Source organism: Artemia franciscana, chromosome 13 (assembly GCF_032884065.1).
Source record: "Artemia franciscana chromosome 13, ASM3288406v1, whole genome shotgun sequence".
NCBI classification, from domain to species: domain Eukaryota; kingdom Metazoa; phylum Arthropoda; class Branchiopoda; order Anostraca; family Artemiidae; genus Artemia; species Artemia franciscana.
In genome coordinates, this window is record NC_088875.1 from 22,909,083 (window position 1) to 22,926,057 (window position 16,975).

General features: G+C 34.9%; 2 protein-coding genes across 2 annotated transcripts in view; both read right to left on the reverse strand.

The window, feature by feature from the left end:
• Positions 1–2,325, reverse strand: part of LOC136034664 (chitin synthase chs-2-like) — a 126,158-nt gene extending 123,833 nt beyond the window's left edge. Inside the window, exons 1-2 of the mRNA XM_065715980.1 lie at positions 2,189–2,325; positions 1,185–1,264 (exon numbers count right to left, since the gene is read on the reverse strand). Coding sequence (XP_065572052.1) covers positions 1,185–1,234 — 50 coding nt within the window. The 5' untranslated portion in view covers positions 1,235–1,264; positions 2,189–2,325. The remainder of the gene's footprint in view (positions 1–1,184; positions 1,265–2,188) is intronic.
• A 3,788-nt stretch (positions 2,326–6,113) lies between these two features.
• Positions 6,114–16,975, reverse strand: part of LOC136034665 (nucleolar complex protein 4 homolog) — a 51,795-nt gene continuing 40,933 nt past the window's right edge. The window contains exons 7-9 of the mRNA XM_065715981.1: positions 14,012–14,175; positions 8,434–8,630; positions 6,114–6,275 (exon numbers count right to left, since the gene is read on the reverse strand). Of these exons, the coding sequence (XP_065572053.1) occupies positions 6,141–6,275; positions 8,434–8,630; positions 14,012–14,175 (496 nt within the window). The 3' untranslated portion in view covers positions 6,114–6,140. The remainder of the gene's footprint in view (positions 6,276–8,433; positions 8,631–14,011; positions 14,176–16,975) is intronic.

The window sequence follows — 16,975 nt, forward strand, 5'->3', positions numbered from 1 at the left end:
AAAGACTGCGTACTTGAAGCACTTCAAGCCCGTATCACAATCAAAGTGTTGTACAACTTGACAAGCCATTGAATCTAAATTATATTTTCTAAAATTACCCTTTCCTGCGCCACCCCTTCAAACAAATTCCTTTTTAAATTTCGTTACACTTACATCTAAACTTTCAAACTAAAATAGAACCACTGAAATATTCCCATTATCATTATGACTTTCAACCGTATTCAAAATACTACCAACCCAATCCAAAAATCACCCCTCAAAATTATGTTAAAATTAAGTCTTGGTGAAGTGTCCACGTCTCCGTTTGAAGTTAATGCAAGTACGCATCGTCCGTCTTTTCTTTAAGAAAATAATTTTCGATTGATGAATTCTTTCATGCTGTCCGTACCCCTCCCGCATTTTCAAGAAGTGTCAAAATCTTGCTGACATAGAAGCATGTATAACCGCTGGATCTGAATGAATTTTACCACTTGTAAGAGTGTTGGAGGAGTCTCAAAACTCAGCTCTAAAAACAAAGTATTGCGCAAAGTTGAGTTTACTAAAAATAAATCAGGCAATACAGGAGGTGGCACCACTTTGTTCTGGTTCCTCCATTTCCCTGTGAGGGGTTGGGCACCTGTTAAACTAGCACCCTCTCGACCTCACCAGGTGGCACTTGGTTTGACAGATTATCTAAAAACTCCACTTCGAGGCCGACCTCCTTCAGGAAACTTTCAACATTAAAATTTGGAAAAAGTGCACCCCTTCACTTAAACCCCCCTCATGCTCACTTTCAACTGGGCCCGTACATAGACTATCACAAAATTCTGAAGGCGGCAACAACACGTTCTCAATATAGGGCCCTGGCGCATTTGTTAATATCTGTATGTAAACCAAGAAAATAACAAGAGCTTATTAGCTCATTGAAACACTCTTGATTTCATCATGTGAAAGAATTTATATTAGGCTTAAAGAGTATAAACTATACTTAAGAGTGACGCTTTACATATATAGAGATCTCTAAAAATTTAAGGATTATACTTGAACCACCAAAGTGACCCTTCGGGTCCATAGCCCCCCAAACTACCAGTTAAAAATTTAGTTGTCCTCCTCCTTACGTTTCAGGTATTATAATGTTTAAAAGAGTCTTAATGAGTCTTAAAGTCTTTAAGTCTTAAAGAGTCTTAGTATTTAAAAAAACTTACTCCGGGGTGTTGGTGTCCATTGTTGGGAGTTCTTGGCCGAAGATGTCCATCAACAGATTTGGAATTTCATTTTCGGGGGCCTGGAAAAAGAATAAAAATTCTTACTCTCTTGATACATTTATGATTTTAAGCTGTTAAAAAGCAAACATATTAATATAAAATTCCTCAGGCTCTTCAGAGTTAACGTGCCCGGGCTTGCTATTAGGCTGAGAAAGGAATATTAATGAAATATATCCAGATCCCCTTTCTTAGAGCGAGCAATAAAACGCTTTTCAACATTAGAATAAATTATTTTTAGAAGCCTGAACATCTTAGTTATTTCCTCTTTTACTAACCTAAAAAGAATGTTTTATTTTTAGCTATTTCCCTCTTATGACCACCAAGAGCAACATCGACAGGGGCCGTGTAGTAAACTAAAAAGAATGTGTATTAATCTGTGGGGACAGTGGCTCCTCAAATCCTTCAGAACTAGCAGGCCAGGGGCCCGTTATTATGGTGAAAAAGAACATTAATCTAAGATCCCCAAATCTCCTATCTTAGATTGAACAGTAGAACGTTAAGTTTTCAACATTAGAATACATTATTTTTAGAAGCAGGAAGATCCCAGCTATTGCCTTTTATTAACCCCAAAATGGATGTTTTACTTTAAACTATTTCCCGGGGGTCTTCCCTCAAAAATATCGAAAAGGTTCCTAAAGTAAAATAAAAGGAATATGTTACTATTTAAAGATGAGTAATATCATCGATATTCTTAATAGTTCCTAGGAAAATTTAGATTTTTAGCATTAAATCATAGCAAAAAGCTCACCAAACCCGTTATTAGGCTAAAAAGAACGGATTATTTTTATTATAGGGCAATAACATTAAACCTCCACCCTCTAAGAGGTAGCAAACAAGAGCCCCCTACATCCTAGTTATTTGTCCCATTGTAAGTCTGAACAAGATATACGTTAGTTAGAAAAAGTGGTAAGTTTTTCAAAAAATATCAATAAATTTACACTTACATAATATCGGCAGCTTGCATGCGGAGGGCCAAAGGGGACGCAACATGGTCTTGCGTAGGGGATGTAGGTCCGGCAGCTTAACTGTCATAAGGCACAAATCTTGAAAGCCCAGTGACTTCACTTTCTTGTAGGCAGAGCACAGATAGGTCAGCATTCTTACCAAGGGGGTTGAGATTTAAAGCCCCCATATCGCGCACCCCCACCTTCATTTGGGGAGAGCATTGGTCATGGTATTCCTTAAAAAGAGATACAATTTTAGATCTTTCACGTAGTAAAAAACTACATATTATTTTGAAAACGTGCTCACTTAAATCTAAATAACCCCTAACGCACCCTCACCCCTTCTATATAGATACAAAGAAACCATAGTTTTCACGCCCCGTGACGATACAGAAAAATTTCCGAAAAACTAAGTTTGCTATTTTTTATTACTATAATGTAAGAATAATATCCATCCCCTTTCATTTAATGGAAGGAGATGGATATCATTTCAGACCATTTCCCACTAAAAACAATGATTATGTTAAACCATAACATCCCAATTTGCGATTCAAATGTAATAGCATAGTGTTTAAATTTGCGGGCTTGTAAGAGCCCTTTCAAGCAATTATCAGAAGAGCAACTGTCTGGTAGAAACTAAGCTTTTACTTCATTAAGGGTTTAATATATGCTGGTGCTTATATCCTTTTTAGTAGCTTGCTAGAATATGCTTCGATTAGTGGATAAGTACGTCAAAATTGCACACGGGGGTAAAAGTGGATATTTTGCAACAAAATTAGGTTATTCTATCACTGAGAGAACCAGGCAATAGCTGAAGGGATGGGTTAATTAGGTTTTTATCTTACAAACATACTTATAGTAGGTTAAATTTGAGTATGCACATCTTATTTTTAGGGGGTGTGGGAAAGAAAGAGAGGCTTACCAGTATATAAGCAGAGATCCATTCCATTATCAAATTTCTGTGGGAATTCATTTTTAAAAGTCGTCATGTTCGAAATCTTCTGTAAGACTAGTGAAATTTCCTTTCTTATACCTATTTATATAGCCCCCAGAGACAATGGAAAATTACTCAATTCCCACTAGAAGAATAGCAGATGACGCTTCTGTTTCCTCGGAAATAGCGGGATACCAAAAAGTCTTTGTTCATACGAAAGCTAATAGTCTCTATAACGGTTGAGGTCATAGAAAATAGTGGCAAAATCCCTTGTTTGCTGACATGATATTGCGGCAAAGCATGAATATATTGGGATGATGAAATGACCATGCCCTTACTTGAGGGAGGACCCTTGCAGGTTTTTTAAAGGAGATCCTGATTTGGCGGAGTGTCGTTGGTTTTTTTAACGACTTTCTATTATGTAACGTTTGCATCTTGACTAGCGGGTTGTTGAGGTTTTGCCCTGGCCCTAGTAGGTTTTTTTTACAAAGAAACTATTAGATAACGTTTTCATCTCGACCAACAGACTCTAACATTCCCTATTATAGAACAAACAAACTCTATAACGTAAGAACCAAAGAAATAATGACTTGACGGGTCTCTGAAGGTTTTTTAAAGGAATCAAAGAATTTATTAGGTAACAATTACATCTTGACTAGCGGATCCTGAGAGTTTTCACCTAGCCCTCGAAGTTTTTTAATCATAACAACCAAAAAAATCCTGATTTGGCGGGATATCAGAGGTTTTTGAAAGCATCAAGGAAAACTATTAGGCAGTGTTTGCATTTTGACTTGCGGATACTGAAGGTATCCGCAGCCCTCGTAGGTTTTTTAAACACTACTATGTTACAAGCAAAAGTAAACATTCCCTACGACATAAAAGACGCCTGCGTCTTGAGCAACTTTAGAAAAAGTGTCGAGACTGGGATTCGAAGGGATAGGGATGTCGTCGAACGCATTATGCTGGCACTACTTAAAGTGACCATCTGTGTGTTGCTTAAGTACCTGTTCAATTTATTCCAAATATACAGAGCAAGTGTAGTGTATAGGCCCTTCAAACCTGAGCTCATAAACTATAAAGGTTTATACATAGCCAAAACGATACAAATGTAGAATTATATGATTACTTTGCACACACAAAACTTATTTCGGCAGTTTTCTAATTGTACGTTGAACTTACAAATAATAACTTAAAATAATCGTAACGCATCTGCAACCATGAAATTAGCGCTTACAAATTTATTACCCGTAAGATACAGTTGTATATATTGTATGTGCTCCGCAACTGTGACTCATGGGTTATAGATGCTGTAACATTCCATGGGACCTTGGCACCGAAGAACTAGTTTTACCAGATTGAAAAGATCAAAATGGGCTTCTTTCTCTGTATTGGACGGACATATAAAATATGGGACATAAATAAAAATATGTGACACATAAATTAGCGACATAGCACAAATTCATTACCATACGACGAAGCCCAGAACTGTATCTCTTGTTTTAACACATGATTATTAATCTTCTCAGATTCTTTAGGTAGGAGGGTCATCTTAAGCCTCGTAAGAGGAGCTGTATCCAAAACTACGAAAATTTTGTTTGTATTTTGGATTCATATTAAAGCTGAAACATTTAAATAGCTTAAAATACCCGATGGAATCTAGTGATCTATTGAAACGCTAAAGAAAGTGAGAGCTACAGAATATAATTTTTTATTGTGTTATTATATTAACACTAGCAAATATTAGTTTTAGCCACCAACCCCTTGTCCCCTCTCCACTCCACATATCGTCTTAAATTCCTTCTTACGAAAAGTTGAAGTTATACATCAAATGGTAGATATAAAATATATGTAACAGACTAAATGTAGACTTGTTCCACTGGAGTATTGAAAAAAAAAAATTAAACAGCTCCAGCACCATGAATAAAACTGTCTACATGCTGTTGAAACATGAACAAAAGCCCTGAAAAGGAAAACACTAAAACCCAGTGATTGAGAAGCTTGGGAATAGAGTATTTTTAATCTTGTAACGAGTTTTTAAATGGATGTGATTCTCGGTTCTCAGTTAGATCAGCTTGTACAAGATCCGTATTATGCCGCTTGCTGGCCTATTTATTTTTTATAAGTGTCAGTTTATGTTTGATTTGTTACATTTTCTAGCGCCTGATTGTTTTAGAAATATTTTTATTACTGTATCGCAATCTCATAATTATAATGTACGATATTTTGCAGAATTTAGGAAACCGCCTATAAAATCCATGCGGTCTGGGTTTTCGATGCGTCAAATCTTGCCTGTTGAATGGAGTATGATTCCTGTGAGTTTCTATGATGAGACTGAGAGACCGGCCTTTCGGGAGTTGCTGGTAAACCCTTAACTAGGTTGCTATGAATTTTGATTCATTTGTTTTTATTTATTCGATTTTTTTTTGTTATGAAAATGGTAAGTAATTGTGGAAGCTTTTCTCGCAAGCAGTATATGATACTTTGACCCTTGTTTTGGGACCCGCATTTGTTTGTTAAATTCTGTTTATTGTTTATTTTATTATTAGTGGTTAATAATTTTATGTCTGGAGTATACCGTACAAGCCTTGATTTCTGGGCTTCTTGGTATTTTTTTTCTTTTGTTTAAGTTTTTTTTTTGTTTATAATAAAGTTCCCTTATATATAAAAACAAAGTTGAACGTTACATACAACAGTTGATTAGCTTGGACGACTAAAACTTTGGACGATGAGACATTAAAATTTTTCAACTAAATCTAATTTAAATCTAGATTCTAACAGCAGCACAAAAATGTCTAAAACAAAAAGGATGGTTCAATGATTTGGAAATTAAAAAAAAACAAAATTCCTACTGTGCTAATATACAATGAGATCTTGTTGATAGCATAGAAGTAGTCACACGACAAAATCCTTTTTATCAATTTTTCTAGACTTTTATTTTTTTCTCGATTGACATAGTAGTCAAACCTAACTTGAGTCACACTAGCTATCAAGTAAAGTAATTGCTCATTTAATAATGAACTAAAGTTTAATAACATTTAATAACGAAAAGCAATCTCCAAAACATTCATTTTGTGAATGACGGAATCCAACAGGCTTCTCAAAACTTATCGGCACTTTTTCTGTTATAGACTGTTTTGCCTCAGCCTCGAAGATCTGGAATGCAAGGAAAATAAAAAAAAAATGATCAAGACATTGGAATAATATTGTCATGATACCAGCATTACATGTAAAATTAGGTACATTAGTATAGTTACTGGAATATACAGGGTAATTTTTCGTTTCAAAAACGCGATACACAAGAAAAAACTAATGGCTAAAAATATAAAAAATAGAGGTAAGATTGTTTATCTAGGAAACGCTTAGATACTTCGGGGGCAAGCATAAGAGTACAATTTTTAAAGAAGAACACAACCCTAGCCTCCAACCCTAAGGGACCAAAGATGGGTCTGAAATATCAAACAAAAACACGGTCTATTGCTATAGTGGATCTCCTTGAATTTGGAATCTACAAGGACAAGGTAATCAGCTTGGTCTGAAATTAGCTTCTTTTTTTTATGTATTAGTTTTCTCATGTTCATATCAAAAGTTTTACGGTTCAATAAGTTTTCCAATTTAATATTTAAATCCTAGACGTTTCTCTAGATATATATATATATAAATATTTATATATATATTTACATATATATATATATATATATATATATATATATATATATATATATATATATATATATATATATATATATATATATATATATATATATATATATAGAGTACGCAAGCCAAACTTTTGCACAGTGAGGGATAGAATAGGGACTCTACTCCCTCCCTTTTGAGGTCGACCTTGAAGCCCCCATATTTTGCTTTTGAAAGTTTGTGTCCTAAAAATGCCTTTGTTATGTGCTTCTGACCCCCCACCCCGGACTGGCCTGGTTACGCTCATGACGTAAGCATTGGTTTTATGATCCTTTATGGCCTTCTTTTTGATACTGTCCATCCATCAGTTCTAATCGTTTTTTAATTAACTTTATAAAGTATTTCATTTTGATTTCCGTGCATTTTAATGCTACGATAACAAGATCTGATGCAAAAAAAAAGATTTCAAAAGCGAACTCGCGCCTTTTCTCATAATTGTGTATCTACTTTCACAGCTCACATATGCCATGCATCACAGCAATTTTGATTATAATCGTGCGTGTGCATATAATTGTGTGCCCCTTTGATTCCTGTGTACCTCTACTCGAGGACAGGTAATATCAAATTTCAAGTGATAGATCAAAGTCGATGGAGCAAACGCATTGGTCCTATTCAAATTTATTTTCGAGACCAATTATCATTAAAAGCTAATTGTCAATTATTCAATTATCATTAAAAGCTTTATAAGGAACATACACCTTGTAAAACACTGACATAAGTTCATTTTATATTATCCATAAACATTGTTGGGAACTGAATAATACAAACACACCCTCCCCCATTCCACGACCGGCATAGAATTTTCACTCCTATATATACCAATCAGTCAAGCAGAAAATTATCTTAGAATTGAAAAAAAGCCATTTAAGTTTCAAAATTAGAGTAAGTATTTCATATCCAAATAACCATGACATACATTTTAATGACCATGCTTTTCAGGTTAAGAATGCGAGATACATTAGATTTACAGAACAATGAAATTCAAAGGCTCTGTACATTTTTAAAATGAAACTGATCTTTTAATTTGGTCTAAGAATTTTTTAAATAGTGTGATTATTTATTTCATAGTCTTTTTTTAATGTCGTCAGAATATTTTTTAGATACATTGAAGAGAGTTTATAAAACTTTTAATTCACTGGTATCAGAGTCACGTCCAAGGAGTATGCAGGGGGCCCGGACTTCTGCCAAAAAGTCAAGACTCTAACAATATATAATTCTATTTTTAAGTATAAAAAAAACTTTAAAAAGTGGTTAACTTTTGTTTTCAAATTTTTATTTTAGTTCTAATCTTTAAATGAAATTGAAAGGCTTTGTCCGTGGGGGGGGGGGGGGCAATTCAAAAAAACATCAGAAGGGGACAAGAATTTTCTTTTTCAATTTTTTGTTTTCTCAATAAAGATAAAAAAGCGTATTTTTCAAAATCTAGCAGAGCGGAGAGGGGACCAAATTATTGAGAAATTCTCAATAGAAATTGTAGAACATTGGTATTTTTCAAAATCTAGGGGGAGGGGCAATTGCCACCCCTGTCTGCACAATCTCAGTACAGCGGTTAAAAACCAGTTCGGGACGAATATCGGGTCGTAAAGCCATAATTTAAGATAATAATATAAGTTACCTCTTCTAAAGTATTCTCTAGTATATCACCTAGAAACCATTCCACTTTAGGAAGATCCTTGTTGATGAACTTTGCTTCATCGGCTATTTTGGGAATCAAATGACTTTGGAGAGTCTTCACCTCCCATAGTGATGACTCTATTGCACGGCATTTGGCTGGATCTCGCTCTTCCATTATGTATGGATCCGAACCTAGTTCTAGAAAATTAAGTGAGTGGTAAAAAGGCATATGCCAATAAACGGCCGTTATGTACAGAGTGCAACAGGCGGGTACAAAACTTAAAAATCATTCTACTAAAGCTCCTAAACTCAATACTATTTTATTCTAAGCACATTTTCGAGTTTATTTCGGGCAAACTTAATTCAAAAAGATAAACTGCAACAATTGCCAATTCCTAATCAGTTTTCGTATTTCAATTTCATCCCTCAAACCCTAATTTTTGCTATTTTCACAACCCTTCACAGTAACAATAGAAGGATAATTAACAAAGAATACAACCCAGTGGTGTAACTTCATCAAAATCCTGGGTGGGGGAGCTGGAGCTATCTTTCCCAAATCAAGGGAAAATGACAGTGAAAACTCAAAATGAGCCATATGATACCATATAGAGAGGCATACTAAAAAAAACTGACCCATTACTGTGAATGCTTGAATTATCCAGGTTTATGTTAGTTTTGACAAGGTTTTTGTAGAAACTAAAATTTTCAGCAGGGGAAGGGGCAAACTGGGGTGTTGGGGGTGGTTTGCAAACCGAGATCTGAGAGGGGCAGTTGTACTCTGCCCCATAGCAAATTACGCCCCTGATACAAAGCAGTTTTTGTTTTTTAAATAAATAGTTAGACGAGAGAGGAGTTAAGTCGGGCATAAGGTTGCTCTGTACAGCACAATAGATACATAGATAGATATATAATTATTGCTACAAAAGCCTCATCGAGCCATGGTAAAAACAAAACAGACAAACAAACATTTACGGACTTAATAGAAAAAAAAAATACATAACAACAACGATTACCGCAGCATAATAATAACACAGCATAACAAAACACACGTAAAAAAGCACACAATACCACAAAAACACACAATAATCTCACACATAATAAAAAAAAAGACAGAAATAATAACACAAAAATAAATTGATAGACAGATATACATGTCTTTAATTCTCTAAAGCCACATGGACCATGGCTACAAAAAAAAAAGAAGCTTACACACATTCAACACTAATTTCAACACTCACCCCCTCCCCCTCCCGTTATGAAAATCTCTCTCTATGTGTCATTCCCAGTTTTATGTAATTTGCAATCTTTCTTATTGTCCCATAATCTTTAGATCCCAATATTGAAACCAACCACTCACTTGTCCCCACATAACCAGAAATTAATTCCTTCCTTAAATCCTGTAATTTTGGTAGAAAGGGCCATGAAGTGAAGTAGATCCTCACCATTTTCTCCCCACATAGGACATGAGTAAGGACCATCCATTACCCTTTATTTCCTCCTTTCTCCAAGTGCTAGAAAATTCCCCTCCCTGGTATATACCACTTAAGTTCTTCACTATTCAAGCCCCCTTTAAAATAAATATCATATCCCCAGACCTCCTTTCATTGCCGGTAAACGCCAAAAGACACCAAGGCTGGGACTTCACATTGCCATTTTTGAATCTCCTGATCCTCCAGCACACCCTTTACTAATTTTGCTACATTTCCTTCTTCCTGTCCTATCCCCTTCCGTTCGTTCCAAACTCTTGATAATCCACAACTATTTAAAATTGATCTCACCTGGGAAGCCAATGAACTTTTCCTTCTATCCTGCAACGCCTCCAGATACTCTGCATTTACTAACCTATTATTCGGTAAACCAATCACCTTTTCCCGGTATCCTATCATTCTAACCCGTCTATTTATCCTCAATGGAGACAACCCTAGATCACTCTTTAAAACCAAACTATGAAATTTCCCACTTAGCCCCAAAAGTCTCCTGAAATGTCGTAAATATATTCTCTCAATTTTTTCCCATTTTTAAGACCCCCAAATTTTCCCCCACAACTCATTATTGGGCCTACTTCCGTCTCGAAAATTCTTCTCTGCAGCTTAATATCTACCAATCCTAGATGCCTAAGTGGGTTCTTCAGTAACGACCATGAAGCTTTCTGACCCTTCCTACTCGCCATTTGCACCTGCTTACTCCACCTCCCTGAACTTGTAAACTTACATCCCAAATAAATAAAATCTTTAACTTCTTTCATCTCTTTCCCTTAAAAATAAAACCTATTCTTTTCCCTTTCCTCCTTTCCAAACTAGTATTACTGATTTATCAATCTAAAACTAATTCTTTACTCATCAAAAAACTATCCAAAATCTCCAACATCTTTTGCAAATCCCGATTTTGAAAGCAATACTATGTCATTTGCAAATAATAAACAAAACTGCTCCAGCGATATCAAACCTAACATAGGGACATTTCTACTTCTAAAATATTCTTCAATATCATTAATAAAAAGAGAAAACAAACACGGTGATAGAGTACGTCCTTTTTTTTACCTTACTCAAAACTGGCCTAGAATAAGAAATACCTACCTTCACTACTATTTTAACCACCTCATACATTTTCATTACAACTTTTAATGGCCTAACTGGCAATCCTAATTTCACTAATACCCATTTCAACATATTCCTTGAAACTTCATCAAACGCTCCCCTAGTGTCCAAAAACGCCGTCTGTAGCCGATTTTTCCTATACCTCTTATATTTACTAACTAAAAACTGTAAGCAAAAAAATTGATCTATTATACTATAATTTTCCCTGCTTGACATTCACTTAATCTACAATTCAACCATTTATCCATTCTTTTAAACATCACTCTACAAAAAAGCTTACTAATAGAAATTTCTAGACTTATCCCCTTGTAGTTCTTGAATAGGTTTCTATCTTGTTTCTTTAATAACGATGTCTGCCAGTTTTGTGGCAACAGATATGTACTTAAAATTGCAGAGAATATCACTGCAAGTGCTGGTAATATCCATGCTCTTTACCATTTCAACAGCTTATTTGGTACTCTGTCGATCCCCGGTTCTAAATTCCCTCTAAAGCTTTTCAGAGCATGTAATATTTCTTCCTGTCCAACCGGTTCCAGTAGTTTTCTGAATCCAATTCCCTATCGGCTGTCCCTTCTAAACTATCTATCTCCTCTTCAGATCCCTCTTTGTCCCTTTTGTTGCATATCTCTTCGTGCTTTTCTATGTATTCTGGCCAGGTATGACTGAATCAGTCAACCTTTTATTTTCTGTAGATTTCCTAACTAACTTCCAGAACTCCGTTGCATCATTCACACCAAATTTTTCCCGTGTTTTTTGGCTCTCTTCCTCTTCTAAAATCTCTTCTTCCACTTAAGAAGCCTTTTATATCCCCTTCGCTTGTCCCTAAAAACCGGCAAATTTTGTTCAAGATCAACTGTGCTACTAGCCTTGAGCACTCTAAAAGCTTCTAAAACTTCCTTCTTTTCCTCACATCCTTTGTCAAAAAACTCATTAAACCAGTACTCCTACCATTTTTTATCCTACGTACCACCTTACTTCATATCTTATGCAAAATTCCTGTCAAAAATTCGACAGAACCTACTATATCCCCTTCCCTTGTCATTTCCTCGCTCTTCTAAATAATTGAATCCAGCCCTCTATCTTAAACTAGTACCTTTTTCAACCTCCCCTCACTATCATTATCAATACTTAAGCCTTCCCTACATCCAAACTCACTACCCATATCTCATTATACATCATTTATGAATATCTCTGAGTATTCACTCTACTCAGAAAAGTCAAAATTGTGATACTTCAGTGCAATTTTGTAGACAGTTTCTTCAGTCTGAGTTCAGTTGTTCTATTATGTTTTAGATTGAAAAAGCAAGTTTTGATATTATAATTAGCTCTCAGTTTTATGGTCTATAATAGCAAAATTAAGACCATTTTTCACCAGTTCCAAGTCATTAGGCAGTTTTGACGATCAGCTTAGACATGTTTGTTTCCAGTAATTTTACCGGGTTGGTTCAGAAATTTTTTGACTCCGTCCAACTTAAACCCGTGAATACTTCAGAAAAATTGGTACAAAATAAAATTATGATAAGACCAAATGATGATGTAGGATATGTGTAGAGTTTAGCATTTTATGTGTCAAATATTTATCAGAAATCAAATAACTGAAACAATAGTATTCTCCATTAAACTCAGAGGCCTGTAGGGCACAGGCCCCATCAGTAGGGCATAGGAATATTTTGGTGGGTCATGTGCGGGATGTACACTCTTCGGCTGACTACACTCTAGAGCACGGATCTCCAAACTGCGGCCATCAGGCCAGATGCGGTCAGCGACACACTCTCATTGGGCCCCTAGGGCCTTTTTAATCACCATAATGATGTTATATCATTTCATTGACTTTTCAAAGTCAATCGACTGATATATTGTCATCCAATGGAAGAGTTGGCTTCATCACATAGCATGTTTGGCACGCCTACTGGAGAGGATACAATCAATGAATTGAAAAAAAAAAGAATGCTGATTGCGACTTGGACTTTACTAAATTCAGTTTCTTGACTGTTGACAGAGAAAAGAACCTGAGCTGCATAAAATGGGCTAAGTAGAAAAAGTGAAGCAGATGTGTAATGATAAACTAATTCCACAACCACTGCTCCTGCGCTGTACTATTCTGTTTGCAAAATTTTACGCTGTATTATTTAGCTTCGTTTGCTAAATATATGGGCATTAAGAATTTTTTGAATCCTGTAATGACGATAGTGACTTTAATGGGCTGAACAAAAGAAAGTTCAGAGACATGTTAAAAGATACAGACTCAGAACTGCAAGATTTACCATATTACACAGATGGCTAGGTTTTGAGAAATTTATGAATAAGCTATATGATTTGAGAAAGGAAATACATGACTTCCTAAAAAGGAAAGGCGAGTCACCGCCATTACTGTCTGATGAAAAGTACGCATAAAATTTGGCCTTTGCTGCAGACATTACTGGTCATTTCAAATTTCTGAACCTAAACTACAAGGAGATAAAAATCTAGTTTCTGATCCATGGACTGGCATAAATGCCTTGAGATCTAACCTAATCTTGTTTTTGGAACAGGTAGAGGCAATAAAGCTGACGCACTTTCAGCAGTGCAAGGTCTGAAAGTGCGTCTCCAAGTAGGTCATCAAGGCTGAGTTCTCCAAATAATTTGCATGCGAGATCATCAAAGACCTCCAGGTGAAGTTTCAGGAGAGATTTTCTTACTTGGATTCAAAAACAAAAGAAGTGAGGCTATATGTTTTTTCATTCAGTTAAATAAATTGAAAAGAAAGTAATGGAAAAATGTAGAGAGAAGGGAGAGAGAGAGAGAGAGAGAAAGAAAAAGACTGAGAGAGGGAGAAAGAGACATAAGGGAAAGAATAAAAAAAACATGAGAAAAAACGAATATAAAGGCTAAACAGTACCGTAGAGTATGGTTACTAGAAAGAGAATAAAAAGATGCAACAAAAGAAAAGAGAAAAGACCAAGAAAAGAAAAAAGAGAAGTTCAGACAAAGACAAATTTTTACCAGTTTGATCTTCTGGACAATGCATCATTTTCTTGAGTCCTGGGTGCCTGTACATTATATTTCCTATAAACTGAAGAGCTATTCGTATCCCTGTAGGTGGGGCAGATAGACAAAGCCGAGACGTTCGTTTCACAAAGGCAGCCGCTAAATACTCCGATAGATATCTGAAAAAATTTATATTTTAGGCTATAAAAAAAAAAAAGCATGTCATTGATTTATTTCACGAGGGACATTTTAAATACCAACTCGTTCACATTTGAATTTTACAAAAAATAACTTTTTCTTTTTTAGTAGGATATAACACCTACTTAGCTATTAAAAGTGCATCTACGTTTCAAATTGATTTCTGTTAAATGTTTCCCATCAAAGCCAAGCATTCCAGCTCATTTATCCATTTAGAAATTTCGCATAAAATGCACAAGTAAAAAGCAGCCAGATACATGGCATTTATATATATATATATATATATATATATATATATATATAGCTTACTATGCACACTTGCCATAAAATTCTATTCAAAACAGAATCATTTCTTTTATTTATGCAATTTAATAACAGAGACTACAATATTTAGGCAGATACTTAATCCACTCGATATTTATCTTAAATGATAGTATTTTTATATAGCTCTGGGTAACCCTTCTTGTACTCATTCACCAAAGACAATTAAAAAGGTTACAAATCCTTTAATCTAAAGCTATCTTACACATGGCAAAAAAAAAGTTTTGCCTAGAGTCAAGTATTTCTAATCTTTTTATTTATCCTGGGTTATTTTTTCTTGTAGTTAGTGGGTACCTCAGAATAAATCTGGTTGCAGAGTAAGTTAGTAACCACAAAAAGAAGAAGAAAAAGTAACATAAACTAAGGTAATACGAGATTGTAAAACAACTCCTCGAGAGAAAATTTTATTAGAATTAATTCTACAAAATATTAAGTTCTGCTGAGGATGGGCCGACCATCTAGACCAAGCGTAAGGATGCAAAATGACAGGCTTTCACGCATGGGGGAAGGGAAGACTGCTAACTCAGAATTGCTACCTCAGAATCTTGCGATTTTATGATTATTCTCATACTTTTCTGCGTAATTCGCCTACTTTTGTCTTTTATTAAGGTGCTCTTCTCCCTCCCCAACATGAACTATGCCACATGATCCTGTTTTGCCATCATATCCGCTGACCTTGAGAGCAGTAGGTGGCACAGACGGCATCGACGACTGAACCTTTTGAAGGTTATCACTACCAACGTGGTTGAAGAAAAGCATAAAGTCAGGAACCATTCCTTGTATTCGACCTGGAAATATGTATATTTCCTTGTATATTCTATAGGACTACTTCTTGTATATTCCACCTTGAGAGCAGGAGGTGGCACAGACAGCATCGAAGACTGAACCTTTTGAGGGTTACTACTACCTACTTGGTTGAAGAAAAGTATAGTCAATAAGTATTCCTTGTATTCCACCTGGAAATATGTATATTTCCTTGTATATTCTATAGGACTACTTTTTGTATATTCCACCATAAGAGCAGCAGGTGGCACAGACAGCATCGACGACTGAACCTTCTGAGGGTTACCACTGCCAACTTGATTGAAGTAAAGTGTGAAAACAATGAATTCGACTTGGACATATGTATATTTCCTTGTATTCGACCTGGACATATGTATATTTGTATATTTTGTGTATTTTGCATTTATATTTTGTGTGTGTATACTTATATATTTGTATTTATATTTATATTTGTATATTTGTATATGTATATTTCCTTGTATTCGACTGGTCATATGTATATTTCCTTGTATACTCTATATGACTATTCCTTGTATATTCCACCTTAAGAGCAGTAGGTGGCACAAACAGCATCGACGACTGAACCTTCCGAGGGATATCACTGCCAACTTGGTTGAAGAAAAGTATGAAAACAATGAATTCGACCTGGACATATGTATATTTCCTTGTATATTATAACAATGTATATAATGTATAATATATAATATATGTATAATGTATAATGTATATAATATAAAGTCAATGATTATTCCTTGTATTACAAAACAACGTTTTCACTCGAGATCAAGTACCTGCAGCTCTGTGTCGAAACAGCTTATGTAGTCAGTACTTATCGAGATTCTAATAATAAAAAGCCATCAACTAACTGATGAAGCAATAAATCTTACTGGAAAAGAAATCAGCGGACTCTCCTTTCTTTTTTGGATTCGATTTAAGAACTTCTGTTGGGAATTTTGATGTTTCACAGAGCGGTAAAGATTGATGGCAAAAGAGTGGTAAAATGGTAAAGGTACATTCCGTAGGTTACATTTACTCTAGTTTCATACCTTTTTATTACCATTCACCGGGTCAATTTTAGAAGTAAAATGAAACAATGAAAATAAAATATTGAAGGGGTTTTCTCAACGGTTGTCAAATGTTGGTAGAGTAGATAGACGAAATACGGAACCCAAATTGAAAATGCTCCCAATGATGGGATTACACGTAATAATTTCTATTATTTCCATGTTATTATAGTTATTGCAGTGTTCAAATCAAGTATAGTTTCAACACCTATTATATTAAGATGCATACAATATTACATATAATAATACATACACTAATACATATAATAATAAAATAATATACACAAAATAAAATTAAAACTTGTTTTTAAAATAAACTAAACAGTAGAAAGTAATTTTTTTCGTGGGAATCGAGTATAAGTGAAAACGAGAAGAACAGCACGGATTGGGCTTTACATAACATAGATATCAGCTTAATCGAAGTTCTAAATCCTTAAATGAAAAATATTATTGAGTTGAGCAAAATTAGCTAAAAAATCAAAGTTACGTAAAGCCGTTTTTACCCCTAGTTCTCACTTATATCCATAGTTTATCGAAAAAAAATTCTAATTTTTAGTTCATTTCAAAAACTATTTTAAAAAATCATACTTATTATTTTCGACTTTTAAGTCTT